General features: G+C 43.6%; 1 protein-coding gene across 4 annotated transcripts in view; it reads left to right on the top strand.

Annotated features, from left to right (window-relative positions):
• Window positions 1-12,089, top strand: part of BATF3 (basic leucine zipper ATF-like transcription factor 3) — a 30,837-nt gene extending 18,748 nt beyond the window's left edge. For all 4 annotated transcript variants that reach the window (XM_089777440.1, XM_075925173.2, XM_075925171.2 and 1 more), the window contains 2 exons: window positions 439-543; window positions 5,534-12,089. In XM_089777440.1, coding sequence (XP_089633566.1) covers window positions 439-543; window positions 5,534-5,719 — 291 coding nt within the window. In that variant the 3' untranslated portion in view covers window positions 5,720-12,089. The remainder of the gene's footprint in view (window positions 1-438; window positions 544-5,533) is intronic.
• Window positions 12,090-16,316: the final 4,227 nt, after the last annotated feature.

Here is a 16,316-nt window from a genome sequence, read left to right as displayed (position 1 = left end):
TAGTAGGAGTGCTGAAAGTGGAAACCATTTCTTTGGTGGCTATTACTACTTCAAGCCAGAGGGTGCTGCTAATTCCAGCCCCCCCAGATGCAGGAAACCAGAGAATCAGGCCTCTCTATTTTTTAATCCTAGTTGTGCCACTGATTTGCTCACCAACTCGTGCTCCCACTGGTCAATAGGAGCTGCAAATGTTCGGCCATAAAAATCTCTCTATGCCTCAGTTTCCTTGTTTGTATAATGAAGATAATACCACTTAATGATCTTTGCAAAGTGCTGTAAGAGCTGTGGATGGAGGGGATTATAGAAGAATAAAATATTATATAGAAACACACGAGACTGACTGCTTATTTTCACTAACATTTATTTCCTTGCCTTTTCTATCTCAAGGCACTTTTAAAAAAATCAGTAAAGTAGGCTTGGTTTGGTTTGGTTTTTCAGAGTCCTGAGGAGGATGATAGGAAGATAAGACGGAGAGAAAAAAACAGAGTCGCTGCCCAGAGAAGCCGAAAGAAACAAACGCAGAAAGCAGACAAACTGCATGAGGTGAATGGGTACATCATATGTTGCAGTTCCCTTTTGAACATTGTGTCTAGAATTTAACAATAATATGCATATCTTAAACAGATATGGGGTGATTTTCATACTAATCCAGCATGATGAGCTGTGGGTTTGCTGTAAAAACAAGTGAATTACTTTTACTGGACCATGATGATGAGCTGTCTAATTTAATGTTTGGCCTTCATTAAAACACCTAGAACTTGCAGAAGGTGCTAGATCCTTATACTGGACAATTAAGGAATAAGTTTTCCATAAGGGAAGCTTCTTCTAACTCCAATAAGTCACTGAAGTATGAGGCTGCATACAGGGGCGGATATAGGGCAGGGTGAACGGGGCGGCTGCCCCGGGCCCCACGCTTAAAAAAGCCCTGAGCATGCGCTGTGGCAAAGGGGGGGCCCCGCGGAGTTATGCTGCCCGGGGCCCCGCAAAACGGTCATCTGCCCCTGGCTGCATATAATACATAATCCTATCTGAAATAATTGTGGCTGTTTTAATTGTGCACATAAATGCCTGATTCTTTTTGAAATCCTATTAATAAGTTCTCAAGCTCAATAATCTAATATGGCGGTCCTACTATGTGTTCAGTGGTAAATCGAACAAAGCAGGATTGTCTCTTTTCTGTGTTTGTATAGCAGCCAGTGCAATGGGGCTTTAACCTCAACTGGGACTTTTGAGCACCACCGTAATAGAAATATTCACTGCTACAGCTTCTAATGCTTTTATAGTGATAGAAATGTAGCCGTGTTAGTCTGGGGTAGTTGAAGCAAAATGCAGGACAATGTAGCACTTTAAAGACTAACAAGATGGTTTATTAGATGATGAGCTTTCGTGGGCCAGACCCACTTCGTATTTGATCTGAGGAAGTGGGTCTGGCCCACGAAAGCTCATCATCTAATAAACCATCTTGTTAGTCTTTAAAGTGCTACATTGTCCTGCATTTTGCTAATGCTTTTATATAAGAGATGCAGCTCTGAAGGCTCAATCCAATACAGAATTATGTGTCTTCTACATTATGAAAACATGATTTTGTTACAGAAGACAATTTGACATGTCCTTGCAAAACACTGCAAACAGCAGGAAATACTTGTATTGGGGGGTCATCGTATCTGGGTTCCATGATAAGTTCTAGACATGAAAGGCCATATATAGAATGCCTCCAAACTCATCTACTATTCAGTACAGTTAATTTGTTCCCATAGGCAGCATTGTTCTCTCTAAACTGCTTATATAGTAAGAAAATTGTTGTTCGCCATATTTTCCTGCTTCTTACTTGAGCAGCCCAGCTTCACCGGTGGTTAATGATCCCTGCCCCATCAGAGGCTCAGGGCGTGACTGGGCAGGGCTGATTAATCACCCATGAAGCTGTGCTGCCCCCCCAGTTTAGAGGGGACATTGCTAGGAAGTCCCTGCTCAAGTAAGAAGCAGGAAAATATGGTGAATAACAATATTCTTAATATATAAGCACACTGGGTATGGTGGTTGGCGAGCCTTTGTTGATCTAGAGATGAACTTCTCTGGAAATGTTTGCTAGCCCACGTTCAACTAAAAGTGAAAACCAAAGAACACTGAGGGTATGTCTACACTACAAAGTTAATTAGAACTAACGGATGTTAGTTCAAATTAACTTTGATAGGTGCTACACTAGCGCTCCGCTAGTTCGAACTTAATTCGAACTAGCAGAGCGCTTAGTTCGAACTAGGTAAACCTCATTGTACGAGGACTAAGCCTAGTTCGAACTTACTAGTTCGAATTAAGGGGTGTGTAGCCCCTTAATTCGAACTAGTGGGAGGCTAGCCCTCCTCAGCTTTCCCTGGTGGCCACTCTGGCCAACACCAGGGAAACTCTATTGTCCCCCTCCTGGCCCCGGACCTCTTAAAGAGGCACGGGCTGCCTACAATGCCCATGCCAGGTGCAAGCCTGCCAGCACCCAGCTAACAGACCCTGCACCTGGCATGGCTCGAGCCAGCCACCTGATGCCCCCCAGCCCCTCCCCCTCTTCCCGGGACCAGGCTGGTCAGACCAAAGGTCCATCTAGCCCAGTAGCCTGTCTGCCGACAGCGGCCAACCCTAGGGACCCTGGAGGGGATGGACCGAAGACAGTGACCAAGCCATTTATCTCGTGCCATCCCTCTCCAGCCTTCCACAAACTTTGGCCAGGGACACCACTCTACCCCCTGGCTAATACCACTCCATGGACCCAACCTCCATGACTTTATCTCACTTCTCTTTAAACTCTGTTCTAGTTCTAGCCTTCACAGCCTCCTGCAGCAAGGAGTTCCACAGGTTGACTCTTTGCTTTGTGAAGAACAACTTTCTGTTACTAGTTTGAAGCCTGCTACCCATTCCTTTCCTTTGGTGTCCTCTAGTCCTTCTATTATGGGAACTAATGAAGGACTTTTCTTGATGCACCCTCTCCACCCCACTCCTGCTTTTAGAGACCTCTATCCTATCTCCCCTCAGTCTCCTCTTTTCTAAACTGAAAAGTCCCAGTCTCTTTAGCCTGTCTTCATATGGGACCTCTTCCAAAACTCTGATAATTTTAGTTGCCCTCCCCTCTCCCACCCTCTCTCTTCCCCTCTCCCACCTACTTTTCCCAGTCTCCCCGAGTTTTGTTCAATAAAGAGAGATTCTATTTTTGACCACACGTTTTCTTTATTTTGTACATCAGGAAGGGGGGCTAGGGAAGGGTAAGTGGAAGGAGGTGAGGGAGGAATGGGGTACGAGCCCCCGATGGGGAGGACTGGGCTGGCTCTGCAGGCTTCTGGGGGTGGAAGCTCTCTTGCAGCCCCCCAATTGCCCCCTCTCCCCAGATGGCAGCCTGCGGCAAGTGCAGCTGGTCTGATGGCCGAGTGGTGTGATGTGCCCAGTGTGGGTACTCCGGGCACTCCAAGCCAGGACTGCTTTGCAAGCGGGACACCCCTGAGAACTGTCTGTCTGGGGTGGGGGTCGGGTCCCTTTAAGCACAGCTCTCGGCTAGCCTGAGGCAGCAGCTCCACGCTCTAAGTCCTCATCTGATGCCCTGCCGGCACTGCTTCCGGCCATCCTTAACCCTGGTTCAGGGTCCACTTAATGTGGACATGCTAGTTCGAATTAGCAAAACGCTAATTCGAACTAGTTTTTTAGTCTGGATCCGTTAGTTCGAATTAGCTTAGTTCAAATTAACTAATTCGAACTAAGTTAGTTCGAATTAGCGCTGTAGTGTAGACATACCCTGATAGAGTTGCACTGAAACACTGCTCCCGCAGTCTGTCATGCTGATTGAGATAGTCTTGTTGTTTCTTTGTATTCCCTTATCTGTCTGTACCCATCTGTTGACTCTTGACTTATATTTGCACTTTGGGGCAGGAACCGTGTTACTATTCTGTGTCTGTACAGCAGCTAATACTGGTGTGGTGCTTCTAGGTGCTACACTAATACAAATAATAATAATTAATAATCATTCACCCCCAACATGTATACTAGTTCCATTTATAATTCAGGGACTCTAGCTGGTTACTCGAGTCCCAGATGAGCAGCATCTGATAGCAGGAAATGAGGGATTCACAGACCTTTTGCAGTGTTGTAATCTTTAATGTAGGTAGTAGATAATGTGCAAAGCAAGTAGGGCTTCATTTTTTTTCTGGAACATAAATGCAGCTATAGAGCTGAGTTAGCGGATAGCAGGGCCAGGCTTCAGGTTTAGTAGCTGCCATGACACTATGTGGACAATCTCAGGCACAAAATTCATTTTACAACTTGAAAGGGAAGAAACTCCAGGCACAGGTTTAGCACTCCATCAGTTGCCTTAACACTCATGCTTCCCAAAGCAGACCAGGACTCTGTCCAGCCTTTCTGGGGTATGCTTGTTTTGCTTTTGTTTTGGGGCAATACAAAGCTGTCATTTGCAGCCTGAAAAGGATGTATCCAATGTGTAAGGATCTTTGGGTGGTGTGGTACTCCAATACCACTCCATCCCTACAACCAGTGCAGAAGACATGGTTGGGGAAAGAAGCTGGATGTTGTGGGCACATCCCAAACTCTTGCAATCCCTGATTGCCAGAATGAGCCCTTAGGCCATTGCCAGCAAACACATCTTAGAGCATCCTTAGTCTACAGTAATTTGTGATGAGGAAATCAGAACAGCATAGATTAGTCCAGGATCAGAAGAATGCAAAGATGCTACCTTTGCAATCTCCTCCTGAATGGTACAACGTGCTTCATAGCCATACCTCAGGATCTGGTGCACGACTGTATGCTACAGTCTGGATCAATGCTCTGAGATCAATCCACCAGCAATCAATTTAGCAGACCTGCCAAATTAACCACAGGTTTGCCCCTCTTCCCCCTCCCTCCCCCGCATTAACCCTGTTCACTACTCTAGATGAGGAGAGTGAGGGGAATTGATGGGAGAGTTTCTCCCATTGACCCACCCGCAACGTAGACTTCGCATTAACTTGACATAAGATTTGTTGACTCCAGTTATATTATTCACATAGCTGGAGTTGCACAGAATCATAGAACCATAGAGCTGGAAGAGACCTTAGAAGGTCATCAAGTCGAGCCTCCTGCCCTATGCAGAACCAATCCCAATTAAATCAACCCAGCCAGAGCTTTGTCAAGCCAAGACTTAAACACCTCTAGGGATGGAGACTCCACTACTTCCTTAAGTAACCCATTCCAGTGCTTCACCACTCTCCTAGTGAAATAGATTTTCCTAATATCCAACCTGGACCTCTCCTGCCACAACTCGAGACCATAGCTTAAGTTGACTTTCTGCTGTAGTGTAGATGTAGCTTCATAAGAGCATGGATAGGAACAGTCATATTGTTATGTGCATCTGTATGCATTAGGCTAGTTTAGTATTTTGTTTGTTAGATTTCAGAAATATTAAACAAGCAAAAAAACCAATTTATTCTGTTATCATTTGATTAAAAACAGATGAAGGCACTATAAGGATTGTATTTTACTAGCAGTGGGCTTCCTTTTTTCATTCCAGGAATATGAGTGCCTTGAACAAGAAAATACCTCCCTGAAAAGAGAGATTGGGAAGCTAACAGATGAGATGAAACATTTGAGCGATGTGTTGAAGGATCATGAAAAGATCTGTCCTTTATTGCACTGCTCCATGAACTTTGTGACCATACCCAGGCCTGATGCCCTCACCAGCTGCCTGCCAAGATGAGAGTTCCTCCTTATTGCCTTTAAATGCTGGTTATTATTGAACATAAGTGGGAGAAATGTAAAGATCCATCTTCTTTTTCTCACCACAATGTAGGTATATCCTTCCTCTTGCAGAGGGATGAAATTATCTAATTGGCCTTTACGTCTCTGTCTTCTGAATATTATGAAAAGGTCAGTGTGGGGAGAATAAGATTGAGTTGCAATTTATTTTCTAGAACCTATAATATCTTGTTTCTTATTCATAAATGGCAAAATATGATACAATCTGCTTTTACAGGATGGAAACTGGAGAAAAATACTCTGGGCTAGGATATGATTTTCCCCATACTCTGCTGACTATTATTTCTGAATTGTTAGGTTGTCATCCATATATCTTACATAAAATATCCTGGCTGCTCATTTTTTGTTTACATGGGGGTTTGTCTAATAAAATCAATGCATTTTCTTTATCTTTATGGTGTCCCCACCTTTTTCGATATCCAATGCCTTTTGAACATCTTTACATTTGCTCATTTGTCAAATCCAAAGTCTAATGCTAATCTCCCTGCTTTCCATGTGTCTTATTATTTGCTTATCACTAGCTTCCCAGGATGTTTGAAAAGTTTTATTGGTTTCCCTTCTAAAGCTTGTATAACAACTGAGTGTAGATCATCTTCACTTCCCTAATCACCAGCACTCAAACCATTAATCCTCAAAGAATTTTATTCCCATTCTTGTATAAAGTGTGTCCACTTTCCATGGAATAAATGCAGAACAGGCAGTTTGGGGTTCACATTCATCCAAAGAGCAAAGCCATTGTATCCAGTAGAATTATACAAGGGGGAATTCCCTTTGTTTTTTATTGTTTTGTGGTTGATTTGTATGTTTTGTAATTTATTAATTGTCCTTTCCCCATTATCCATTGCACATGTAGGACTAGATTCACCTGGGAGACTTAGGTGCCTACCTGCTAGAATGTGGGAGACCTAGGTTCAAATCACTGCTGTACTGCCTCCTGTCTCCACAGGGGAATTGGTGGCATGGTAGGTAGATAAAAGATTGGCTACAGGTTGGAGATTTGCCTGACTTTTCAGCTGCTAAACAACCAGCTGGCTGCAATGTGAGCCTCCATCCAGCAGGGGAACCCTTGCACAGTCTGACCAGAAGTTACAGGTATCTAGGACAGGGAACTGCGTGGGAAGGGGTTGGCTTCTGAGGAGTAAGAGGTCTCCTGGAGCTGAGCTGCCTGGGACCCAGGTTTTCTCGGGTGTGACCTCCTCTGGGAAGATTTTTCAAGTAAGAGACAACGTCCAGGATGGTTTGTTGTGGAGCAGGTGTGGTCCCTCCCTGGCATCTGCAGATGCTACATCCTGCTCGCCCTGGCCTGGCCTGCCAGGTAAATGGAGCTGCCAAGATACCAGCCCCACCATAGGGCCTCAGCCTGTCTGACAGGGACAGGCTCTTGTTCCCTGCCCTGGAGAGTGGGAGAAGCCTACAGAGAGATGCTATCTGACAGGCTGGTGCTGCATCTTGAGCCTAGGCCAGCTGCCCTGCCACATGTCCCTCTCCCCCAGCACACACAGCTCTCCAATACCCTCCAAATATCACCTCCCAGCACATATGTACTCCGCCCCCCCAGATTCTCCTTTGGCACCTACATATACCCCCCTCTTAATACACATACACTCCTCCAGTACCTCCAAATATTCTTTCCAGCATCTTCAAATACCCCCTCCAAATATATGTACACTCCTCCATTACCTGCCAAATCCCCTCTCCAGTTTCCTCTTCTCCTCCATAACCCTCCAACAGCGTTCTCTGTTTGGGAACTTGAAATATGGTAACCCTCTGCCAAGGTAAAGCCCTCACCCTGGCTTTCCAATAACACTAGCCTATGTTCGTTCAGCAATCATCCAAATACAAATGAGCAGGAACTCTGATTTTAAAAGCCAAGTCAAAGAGTCAGGCCATGGTTCTCTCTGTGACACACACCAAAATAGACCAAGCTATATCATATCAAATTGTTTCTGCTCATATGAATTACAATGAAGTAGTAATGGCTGCTTCATTGTCACTATTTGCTACTCTTGTCCAAAAGTGGAGATGTTTATGAAGGGCATTACAAGTGAACATTTGAGTCTTCCTTTGGCATTTATTTTAGTATGGAATTCAGAGACAGAATAATAGACTCCTGAAAATGTAAGCCTGGAAGGGATCTCAATAGGTCATCCACTGTAATCCATATACTCAGGCACAGCTAAGTATATTTAACCATCCCTGTCAGGTATTTGTCCAAACTGTTCTTTAAAATTGCCAGTGGTGGGGATTCCACCACTTCCTTGGAACTATTATATTCATTATCTAGAAAAGCAAAAAGCACAGTAAGTGATAGACCAAGTGGGCTCTTTTTCCAGCTCAAGCAACGAGGAGTCCTGTGGTACCTTATTTTTCCAGCTCAGTTACCAAAGTTTGTATGATATTGTTGACCTTGATGTTAAGACATCATCCTCATATTTAATAATAAAATGGCATTTTACCAAAAATGTTGGTGACTAATATTCAAAGGCTTTCAAATATCTTAACAAATTAGTTAAAATGAGCAATATATCACAAATAAAATCTGCATTGCTGTCTATGTATAGTTTGATGCTTGAGTCTTCACATCACAAGAAGGGAGCTGAGCTAATAAAGCACAGTCTCACATCAGCTAAATAAAAACATCAACATTAGGGCTATCCTTATTACAGTAATTGAATTAAATGTATAGAGTATAAGTTTGAAATGTATTTCAAAATACGTTTATTCTAGAGTCTGAGACAATACCATTACAGTAGAACAAAAAGAAAGAACAAAAAGGAAAAGGTTCCTTTGGAAACTAAGTGTCTAGACAGCACCCTTCTGTCAGAATAAGTTATGCAATTTGCGCTATTCAAATTGTGTAGCTTATTCCTAGTCTAGATCGAAAGAGCTTATTTTTGGAATGAGCTGCCGGAATAGCGTGCCCACTATTTTGGAAATAGCAGGCGCTTTTAAAGACGCAATGTTCTAATCTATTAGGGTTCTTTGAAGGGGTTAATAAACATACAGACAAAGGGGATCCAGTGGATATAGTATACTTTGATTTTCAGAAAGCCTTTGACAAGGTCCCTCACCAAAGGCTCTTGTGTAAATTACATGGCCATTGGATAAGAGAGAAGGTCCTTTCTTGGATTGAGAACTGATTAAAAGATAGGAAACAAAGGGTAGGAATAAATGGTAAATTTTCAGAATGGAGAGGGGTAACTAGTGGTGTCTCCCAAGGGTCAGTCCTGGGGCCAATCCTGTTCAACTTATTCATAAATGATCTGGAGAAAGGGGTAAGCAGTGAGGTACTAAAGTTTGCAGATGATACCAAACTGTTTAGGATAGTCAAGACAGAAGCAGACTGTGAGGGACTTCAAAAAGATCTCACCAAACTGAGTGATTGGGCAACAAAATGGCAAATGAAATTTAATGTGGATAAGTGTAAAGTAATGCACATCGGGGAAAAATAACCCCAACTATACATACAGTATGATGGGGGCTAATTTGGCTATGACAAATCAGGAAAGATCTTGGAGTTATCGTGGATAGTTCTCTGAAAACTTCCATACAATGTGCAGCGGCGGTCAAAAAGGATGCTAGGAATTATTAAAAAAGGGATAGAAAATAAGACACAGAATATCTTACTGCTCCTGTATAAAACTATGGTATTCCCACATCTTGAATACTGTGTACAGATGTGGTCTCCTCACCTCAAAAAAGCTATTTTGGCCTTGGAAAGGGGTCAGAAAAGGGCAACTAAAATGATTAGGGGCTTGGAATGGGTCTCATATGAAGAGAGGTTAAAGCAACTGGGACTTTTCAATTTAGAAAAGAGGAGACTGAGGGGGGATATGATAGAGGTATATAAAATCATGAGTGGTGTGGAGAAGGCAGATAAAGAAAAGTTATTTATTAGTTCCCATAATAGAAGAACTAGAGGACACCAAATGAAATTAATGGGTAGCAGGTTTAGAACTAATAAAAGAAAGTTCTTCTTCACACAGCATGTAGTCAACCTGCGGAACTCCTTGCCAGAGGAGGCTGTGTAGGCTAGGACTATAACAGAGTTTAAAGAGAAGCTAGATAATTTCATGGAGGTTAGGTCCATAAAAGGCTATTAGCCAGGGGATAGAAGTGGTGTCCCTGCTTCTGTTTGTCAGAGGCTGGAGAAGGAGGGCAGGAGACAAATCGCTGATCATTGTCTTCAGTCCACCCTCTCTGGGGCACCTGGTGTTGGCCACTGTTGGTAGACAGGCTACTGGGCTAGATGGACCTTTGGTTTGACCCAGTACAGCCCTTCTTATGTTCTTGCTATTTCGGGATGCTTCCACTATCCCAAAACAGCAACACAGTCTAGATGTATCCTAAGAAACAAAAATATATAAAATCAAAACCTCCTTCTTTGGAGCTGACTAACATACTATTGCAATATATATTTTAAATCTGTGTATGGGCTAAATGTCCTGCCTTAGCTAGCCATAGCCTAGCTTTCGAAAACTTCCAAAAGATTTTATTTGTTCTCTGTGAATTTGAGCTATTTTGTTTTCCAATGTATGGTATATGTGAGGGATGCATATGTCAGACCTGTGTTGCTTTCAGTTTATGACATAGATCAAGGTCACCATGTAGTCATAGCCTTGCAGTATATGGTTGTACAATATATGTGAGGGTTGCCATCTGAATTTTATTTTGGTTTTTGAATGCACAGTGAAGTTTGCTATTTGTACACATTTGGTTGTTATTGTTTTGAGTCTTGTATATTCTATTTACTACAGTGAAGAAGCAAAATGCATGATGCTCAAGTCTACAAACGTTTTAAAAAAAACCACTCACCAATTGGGCACAGTAACCCAATTGGGCTCACCAATAACCAATTGGGCACAATCCAACATTGTTTTTCTGTTAATTTCAGTGATGTCCAGAATTACTGAAGTCTCTCTGAAAGCCAATTTTAGCCTTCAGAGGTGAAAGACAATAGAAGTCAAGGTTTCTGAAACCTTTAATTTGATTATACTAAACATTGACTCTGTATCATGAGCTAGATATTTGAAGAGAAAGAAAGAAAGGGTAACTACTTATTCCATTGCTCCCCCATATGTACATTTATGAATATTTACAACCTTCTAGCTGAGATTTCAGTGCAGCTTGTCACTGACTGCTCCAGAAGGTGATAGGGGCATGCGATGGTTCAGTCCATATTGTGTAGAATTCAGCAACAAAGATTGTCACTCAGAATTCCATAATGAACTAAAGTCTTTGATTTCCATTTTGAAGTTGTTATTATGTTGTTTATTGACAGGCGGGGAATGTGATCACCAAAAGTGACACTTAGTGTAAGTCATATTACAAACTCCATTTACCTTCTTATCAGATGCAGAGCTTGTCAAACCAATATGCAGCAGCCTAATCAGTAAAGTGCAGAACTCCTTGTATAGCAATTTTGGTTGACTATATATGTTCTTGAAAGTTTCATCATGTGACAATTAAAAATTAATCTTTAAATCTTGGAGATACCAGTACAATCCTGAAGGCTCGGCAACCCTCAGTGTTGTGTGATATTATCAGCCTTTGACCACAGCCACACATGGGATTCTTTCATTGCCATGAAGGCCCATTCAACAGGGGATTCAAAAGGGCCCATGAGTAGCATGGCAAATCAAAGCCAGGGACACACATCATTGGGTCAGTTATAACAGAGTGGTTTCTGACATCAGCTCTGTTGCAGAATGTTCTTCAAACTACATTGGCAAAGGCCAGTTTTCTGGCCAAACTACAGCATTGTTCCATCTATATACATTTCTGGAGTTTGGTTTTGAAATCATGGGCCTAATTTATTATCCCACTGACTTCAGCGGGGGCTTTCTCTCTCTACAGGAAAGCTGGAGAGTCAGGAGAAACATCCCTGAGCCCTTACATCTACACCACAGTTTTACAACCCTGCAGCATAAGTCCCATGAACCTGAGCCAGCTTACTTGGCCTGCCGAAAGTGTTTAATTGCTGTGTTGACATATCAGCGGTGGCCTGTGAACTAATTAGTTACATTCTTGAATCTTCCCCATCCCTGTGGTATATGAGCACTGCCTTCCCCTGCTAAAAGCCCTGTCCATCAGTCATACCTATAGCTTTGTAAAATCACACCTAGATAGCACTTCTCACCGTTCAAAGCTGAAAAGTGTCATAACTCCTCCTATGGGGAAGTTGGGGGGTGAAGAAAAGGCATCATTGCTTGTAATGTCTGATGTCCCTGGAGTGACATTTCTCTAACCTAGAATAGTAATAGAGATGTAGCCGTGTTAGTCTAGTCTAGCTGAAACAAAAAACAGGACTATGTAGCATTTTAAAGACTAACAAGATGGTTTATTAGGTGATGAGCTTTCGTGGGCCAGACCCACTTCCTCTGAAGTGGGTCTGGCCCATGAAAGCTCATCACCTAATAAACCATCTTGTTAGTCTTTAAAATGCTACATAGTCCTGTTTTTTATTTCTCTAACCTGAACAGCTCTGCTGGGTAAAAAGAAAGGAAAACCCTTGAGCCTAGTATAATATAAACTGGCATAAACAGTAAGAAAACGATGGAGCATCCAAGGTCAAGGGGACATGGCTCTATCAATTTACATTCACTTCATATTTTGAAAGGTACCAGGAGTCCTAAGAAAATGAAAACTCGTACTCTGAAGAACAACTCTGTTGCAGTGGCTGGGCGGGATAGATTCCCTAACTTGGGAAACATGGAACTGTGCTGATGATACTCTGCTGTACATAACAATATCCTTGTTTTGTTCCTTTTAATGACTCTTCCCTGTACATTTTTTGAGGAGTACAGGATCTTTCAAATCGGGGCATTTCTGTCGAAAATTCCCCATCTAAACTGCCACTTTTTTTTTTTTGAAAAAGCCCTGTTTTGAAAAAAAGCGGCAGCCACCATTATGCAAATGAAGCGCGGAAAATTCAAATCCTGGCTTCGTTTGCAATATCAACGTGCCTAATTTACATCCCTTTACCAAAAAGGGATGTAGTCTAGATATAGTCCAACTTTCAGCCTCCATCTAATTTCCAATGTCAAATTTTTGCATCTGCCTATTCCTCTTAATCATGGTTTGCTCCTATTTACCCCTATAACTTTAGTATTTTGTCAATAATTTTGGGAAACAGTTATTCTGAAGTACATAATGCAAAGTAGGTTGTACTCTGTGAAGGCAAATAAACGTGTGAGGTTGGTGTTTGTCAGTGTGAGAACTTGCACCTCCACTCAGTATAGAAATATTTAGAAGTGGTATAACCTTTAGCCTCGAAAACCACAGCGTGCTTCCTGTCCAAAGAGGCAACCGCTCTAGTGCACTGCGCATGGAGTTTCCGTTCGTGAATCAGTCTAGAATTTCTTCCTAAGTGTCTCAGTGAAAGTGATGAATAAAACAAACATAAAAAAAATCCCTTTTCACCTCTTCCCATCAGTGTGGTGGCATCATTCCTGTCACAGGAAGGAAGCATGTTGATAATCAGGAGAACTGGTGGGTTTGATTTACTGTTACAGACTGTTATTCTCTTGAAGGAAGGTAGCAGATTACTGTATGTATATGAAGTTACTGAAATTCATACATACACAAATTAAGGTGTGTGTGTGTGTGTGTGTGTGTGTGTGTGTGAGTGAGAGAGAGAGAGTTGTGTGTGTGTGTGTGTGTGAGAGAGAGAGAGAGAGACAGAGAGAGAGAGAGAGAGAGAGAGAATTTGGGGGTGCAAAATGCAGCTTTTACATTTACTTCAGTGGAAGAGGAATCAGATCCATGAAAGCCTCAGGCCTGGTCTACACTACGGCTGTGTCTATATTGGCACCCTTTTCCGGAAAAGGGATGCTAATGAGACCAGTCAGAATTGCAAATGCCGCAGGGATTTAAATATCCCCCGCGGCATTTGCATGAACATGGCTGCCGCTTTTTTCCAGCTTGGGGCTTTGCCGGAGAAAAGCACCAGTCTAGACGGGATCTTTCGGAAAATTATGCCTTTTCCAGAAGATCCCTTATTCCTCTTAAAAGCAGGAATAAGGGATCTTCCGGAAAAGGCTTTATTTTCCGAACGATCCCGTCTAGACTGGCACTTTTCTCCAGCAAAGCCCCGAGCCGGAAAAAAGCGGCAGCCATGTTCATGCAAATGCCGTGGGGGATATTTAAATCCCCCGCGGCATTTGCAATTCCAACTGGTCTCATTGGCACCCTTTTCCAGAAAAGGGATGCTAATGTAGACACAGCCTAAGGGTGTGTCTCCACTGCACTGTTATTCTAGTATAACGGCCATTATTCCAGAAAAACAATATTAGCATCCACACAGCAATTGCATTATTTTGAAAGAAAATCGAAATAACAGAGGGCTTTTTCCGACATTGGTAAACTCTATTCCATGGGGAAAAACGCTACTTCTGAAAAAGCGCTTTCAGAAGAGGGTGTGTGTGGATGCTCCACTGCTGCTATGCTCCTCACCAGCGACATTCTAAGTTATTCCTTCCCAGTGCCTCCCGGGGCTCTAAATCGAGATAGCACATCTACATTAGGGAAGCCTGCCTCAGACTAATTTTGAGGCTTCCCTGCAGTGTGGAGGATCTATTTTGAAATAAGCTATTCCAGAAGATCTCTTCTGGAATAGCTTTTTCTGAAATAAGCTTGCAGTGTAGATGTACCCCAAGACTTTACATTGACCTTAGCCCAATACTGTCTATTTTCTAAGCGATGCATCCTAAGCTTGTTGCATCGCCCTTAGGGGCCACTGAAGTCCATTATTGTACTCCTGCTTTTCCCCAGGAGTAATGCTATTTTTAATCTTGCATGGCCTATTCCATGTGGCCAGCGTTGTAAGCCCATTGCAAGCAAGCAGTACGCTGTGGCACACACGGAGACGAGTTTCTCCAGCATTCCAACAGGCACTGCGACGAACGTGAGTACTGCTGCACCCACAGGCTCCAGCTCCCAGTGGCATAGAAAAGCACTAGCCAGGAGTGTCCAGGAGATCTTGGACTCATCAAGATGAAGCCATTATCACAGAGCTCAGAACCAGTAAGCAGAATGCCAAGATTTATGGCAGGATCGCAACCTGCCTCCACCTCCTACAGCATCTGCCTGCCTGGCTCTGATTTACAAGTGCAAATGCCTGCTGGAGGAGAGATTTCATGAACAAATGGACTGCACACACACCCTTGTGGTGGAGATCAAAGCAGAACAGCAGGAGAGGAGGCCACGAGGGAGCAGCTGGCATGGCAGCACGAGACAATGTTTGCCCTCCTGATTGCTGTCACGGAGCACATGGCGGTGTGCTTTGAATGGGCCACCTCCCAGAACCCTGCCTGCCCTGATGACACCCCTGGGCCATCTTCTGCCAGCACCAAGGCTTCCACCCCCAAAGTCCTCAGGGGCTAACTGGGCCTCAGGACACTTGGGTGGCGGGAGACTCAAGGGGAGCTGGAGCCTCCAGGACGTCAGGAGGCAGAAGACAGTCCCACATTCCTGAGCCCTCCTTCCGGTTCCTAGTTCTGTTCTTTCCCAGCTGTTTTCTTCAAATAAAAACTCCTGTTCTTTGGACAATGGACTGTTTATTGGTTGAAGGGAAAGGGTGTGGTAGGGTGGGGGATAAAAGGGAAACATGGGAATGCAGGGGCAACTTGTGGAGAGCCACATGGCAGAGTCTCAAAAGAGGCCTTGAATAAAATTGTCCCTCAAGGTGTCTCTGAGTAGTATTAACCCTTTCTGTGCTCTCCTTATGGTGCTTGTGTCCGGCTGCTTAAACTTTCTGGCAAGGCTTTCTGCCTCAGTCCCCACCCTGTCAGAAGAGATTCCCCCTTGTTCTCACACAGGTTATGGAGCACACAACAGGAAGGAATGTTACATTCACTGACTCCAAAACCTCCCCTTTTAAACATCCAAATGCACTTCCCACCGCCATTCTGCACCTGGTCAGCCTATTATTGAATTCCTCCTTGCTAGGACCAGGCTGCTTGTGTAGGGCTTCATGAGCCACGGGAACAAGGGGTAAGTTGGGTCTCCCAGAATCACTATAAGCATGTCCACCTCTCCAACTCTGATTGTCCAGTCAAGGAAAAAAGTTCCAGCATACATCTTTCGGAAGAGGCAGAAGTTCTGAAAGATGCAGGCATCATGTACCTTTCCCAATCATCCCACATTGAAATGGCCCTTGTGATCCACAAGTGCCTGCAGCACCATGGAGAAGTACCCTTTCTGGTTGATGTACTCCAAGGCATGGTGTTCGGGGGCCAAAACAGGAAAGTGTGTTCTGTCTATGGCACCCTCACAGTTATGGAAGCCCATGGTAGCAAAGTCATCCACTATGTTGTACATGTTCCCCAGAGTCACAGCCCACTGTAGCAGGATGTTATTGATGGCCTTAGTTACTTGTATCAGAATAGCCCCCACTGTAGATTTCCCCACCTTACACTGATACCCACTCACCAGTAGCTGTTTGGCGTGACAAGCTTCCATTGATCAATTGCCTCACTCTTCTCCACACTCAGAGTGAGTCTCATGCAGGTATCCTAACACCTCAAGGCAAGAGAAAG

This window comes from Pelodiscus sinensis, chromosome 3, assembly GCF_052426305.1.
Source record: "Pelodiscus sinensis isolate ZL-2025 chromosome 3, ASM5242630v1, whole genome shotgun sequence".
Lineage (NCBI taxonomy): Eukaryota > Metazoa > Chordata > Testudines > Trionychidae > Pelodiscus > Pelodiscus sinensis.
Note: the sequence above shows the minus strand (reverse complement) of the source record. Positions and strands in the feature narration are given on the sequence as shown.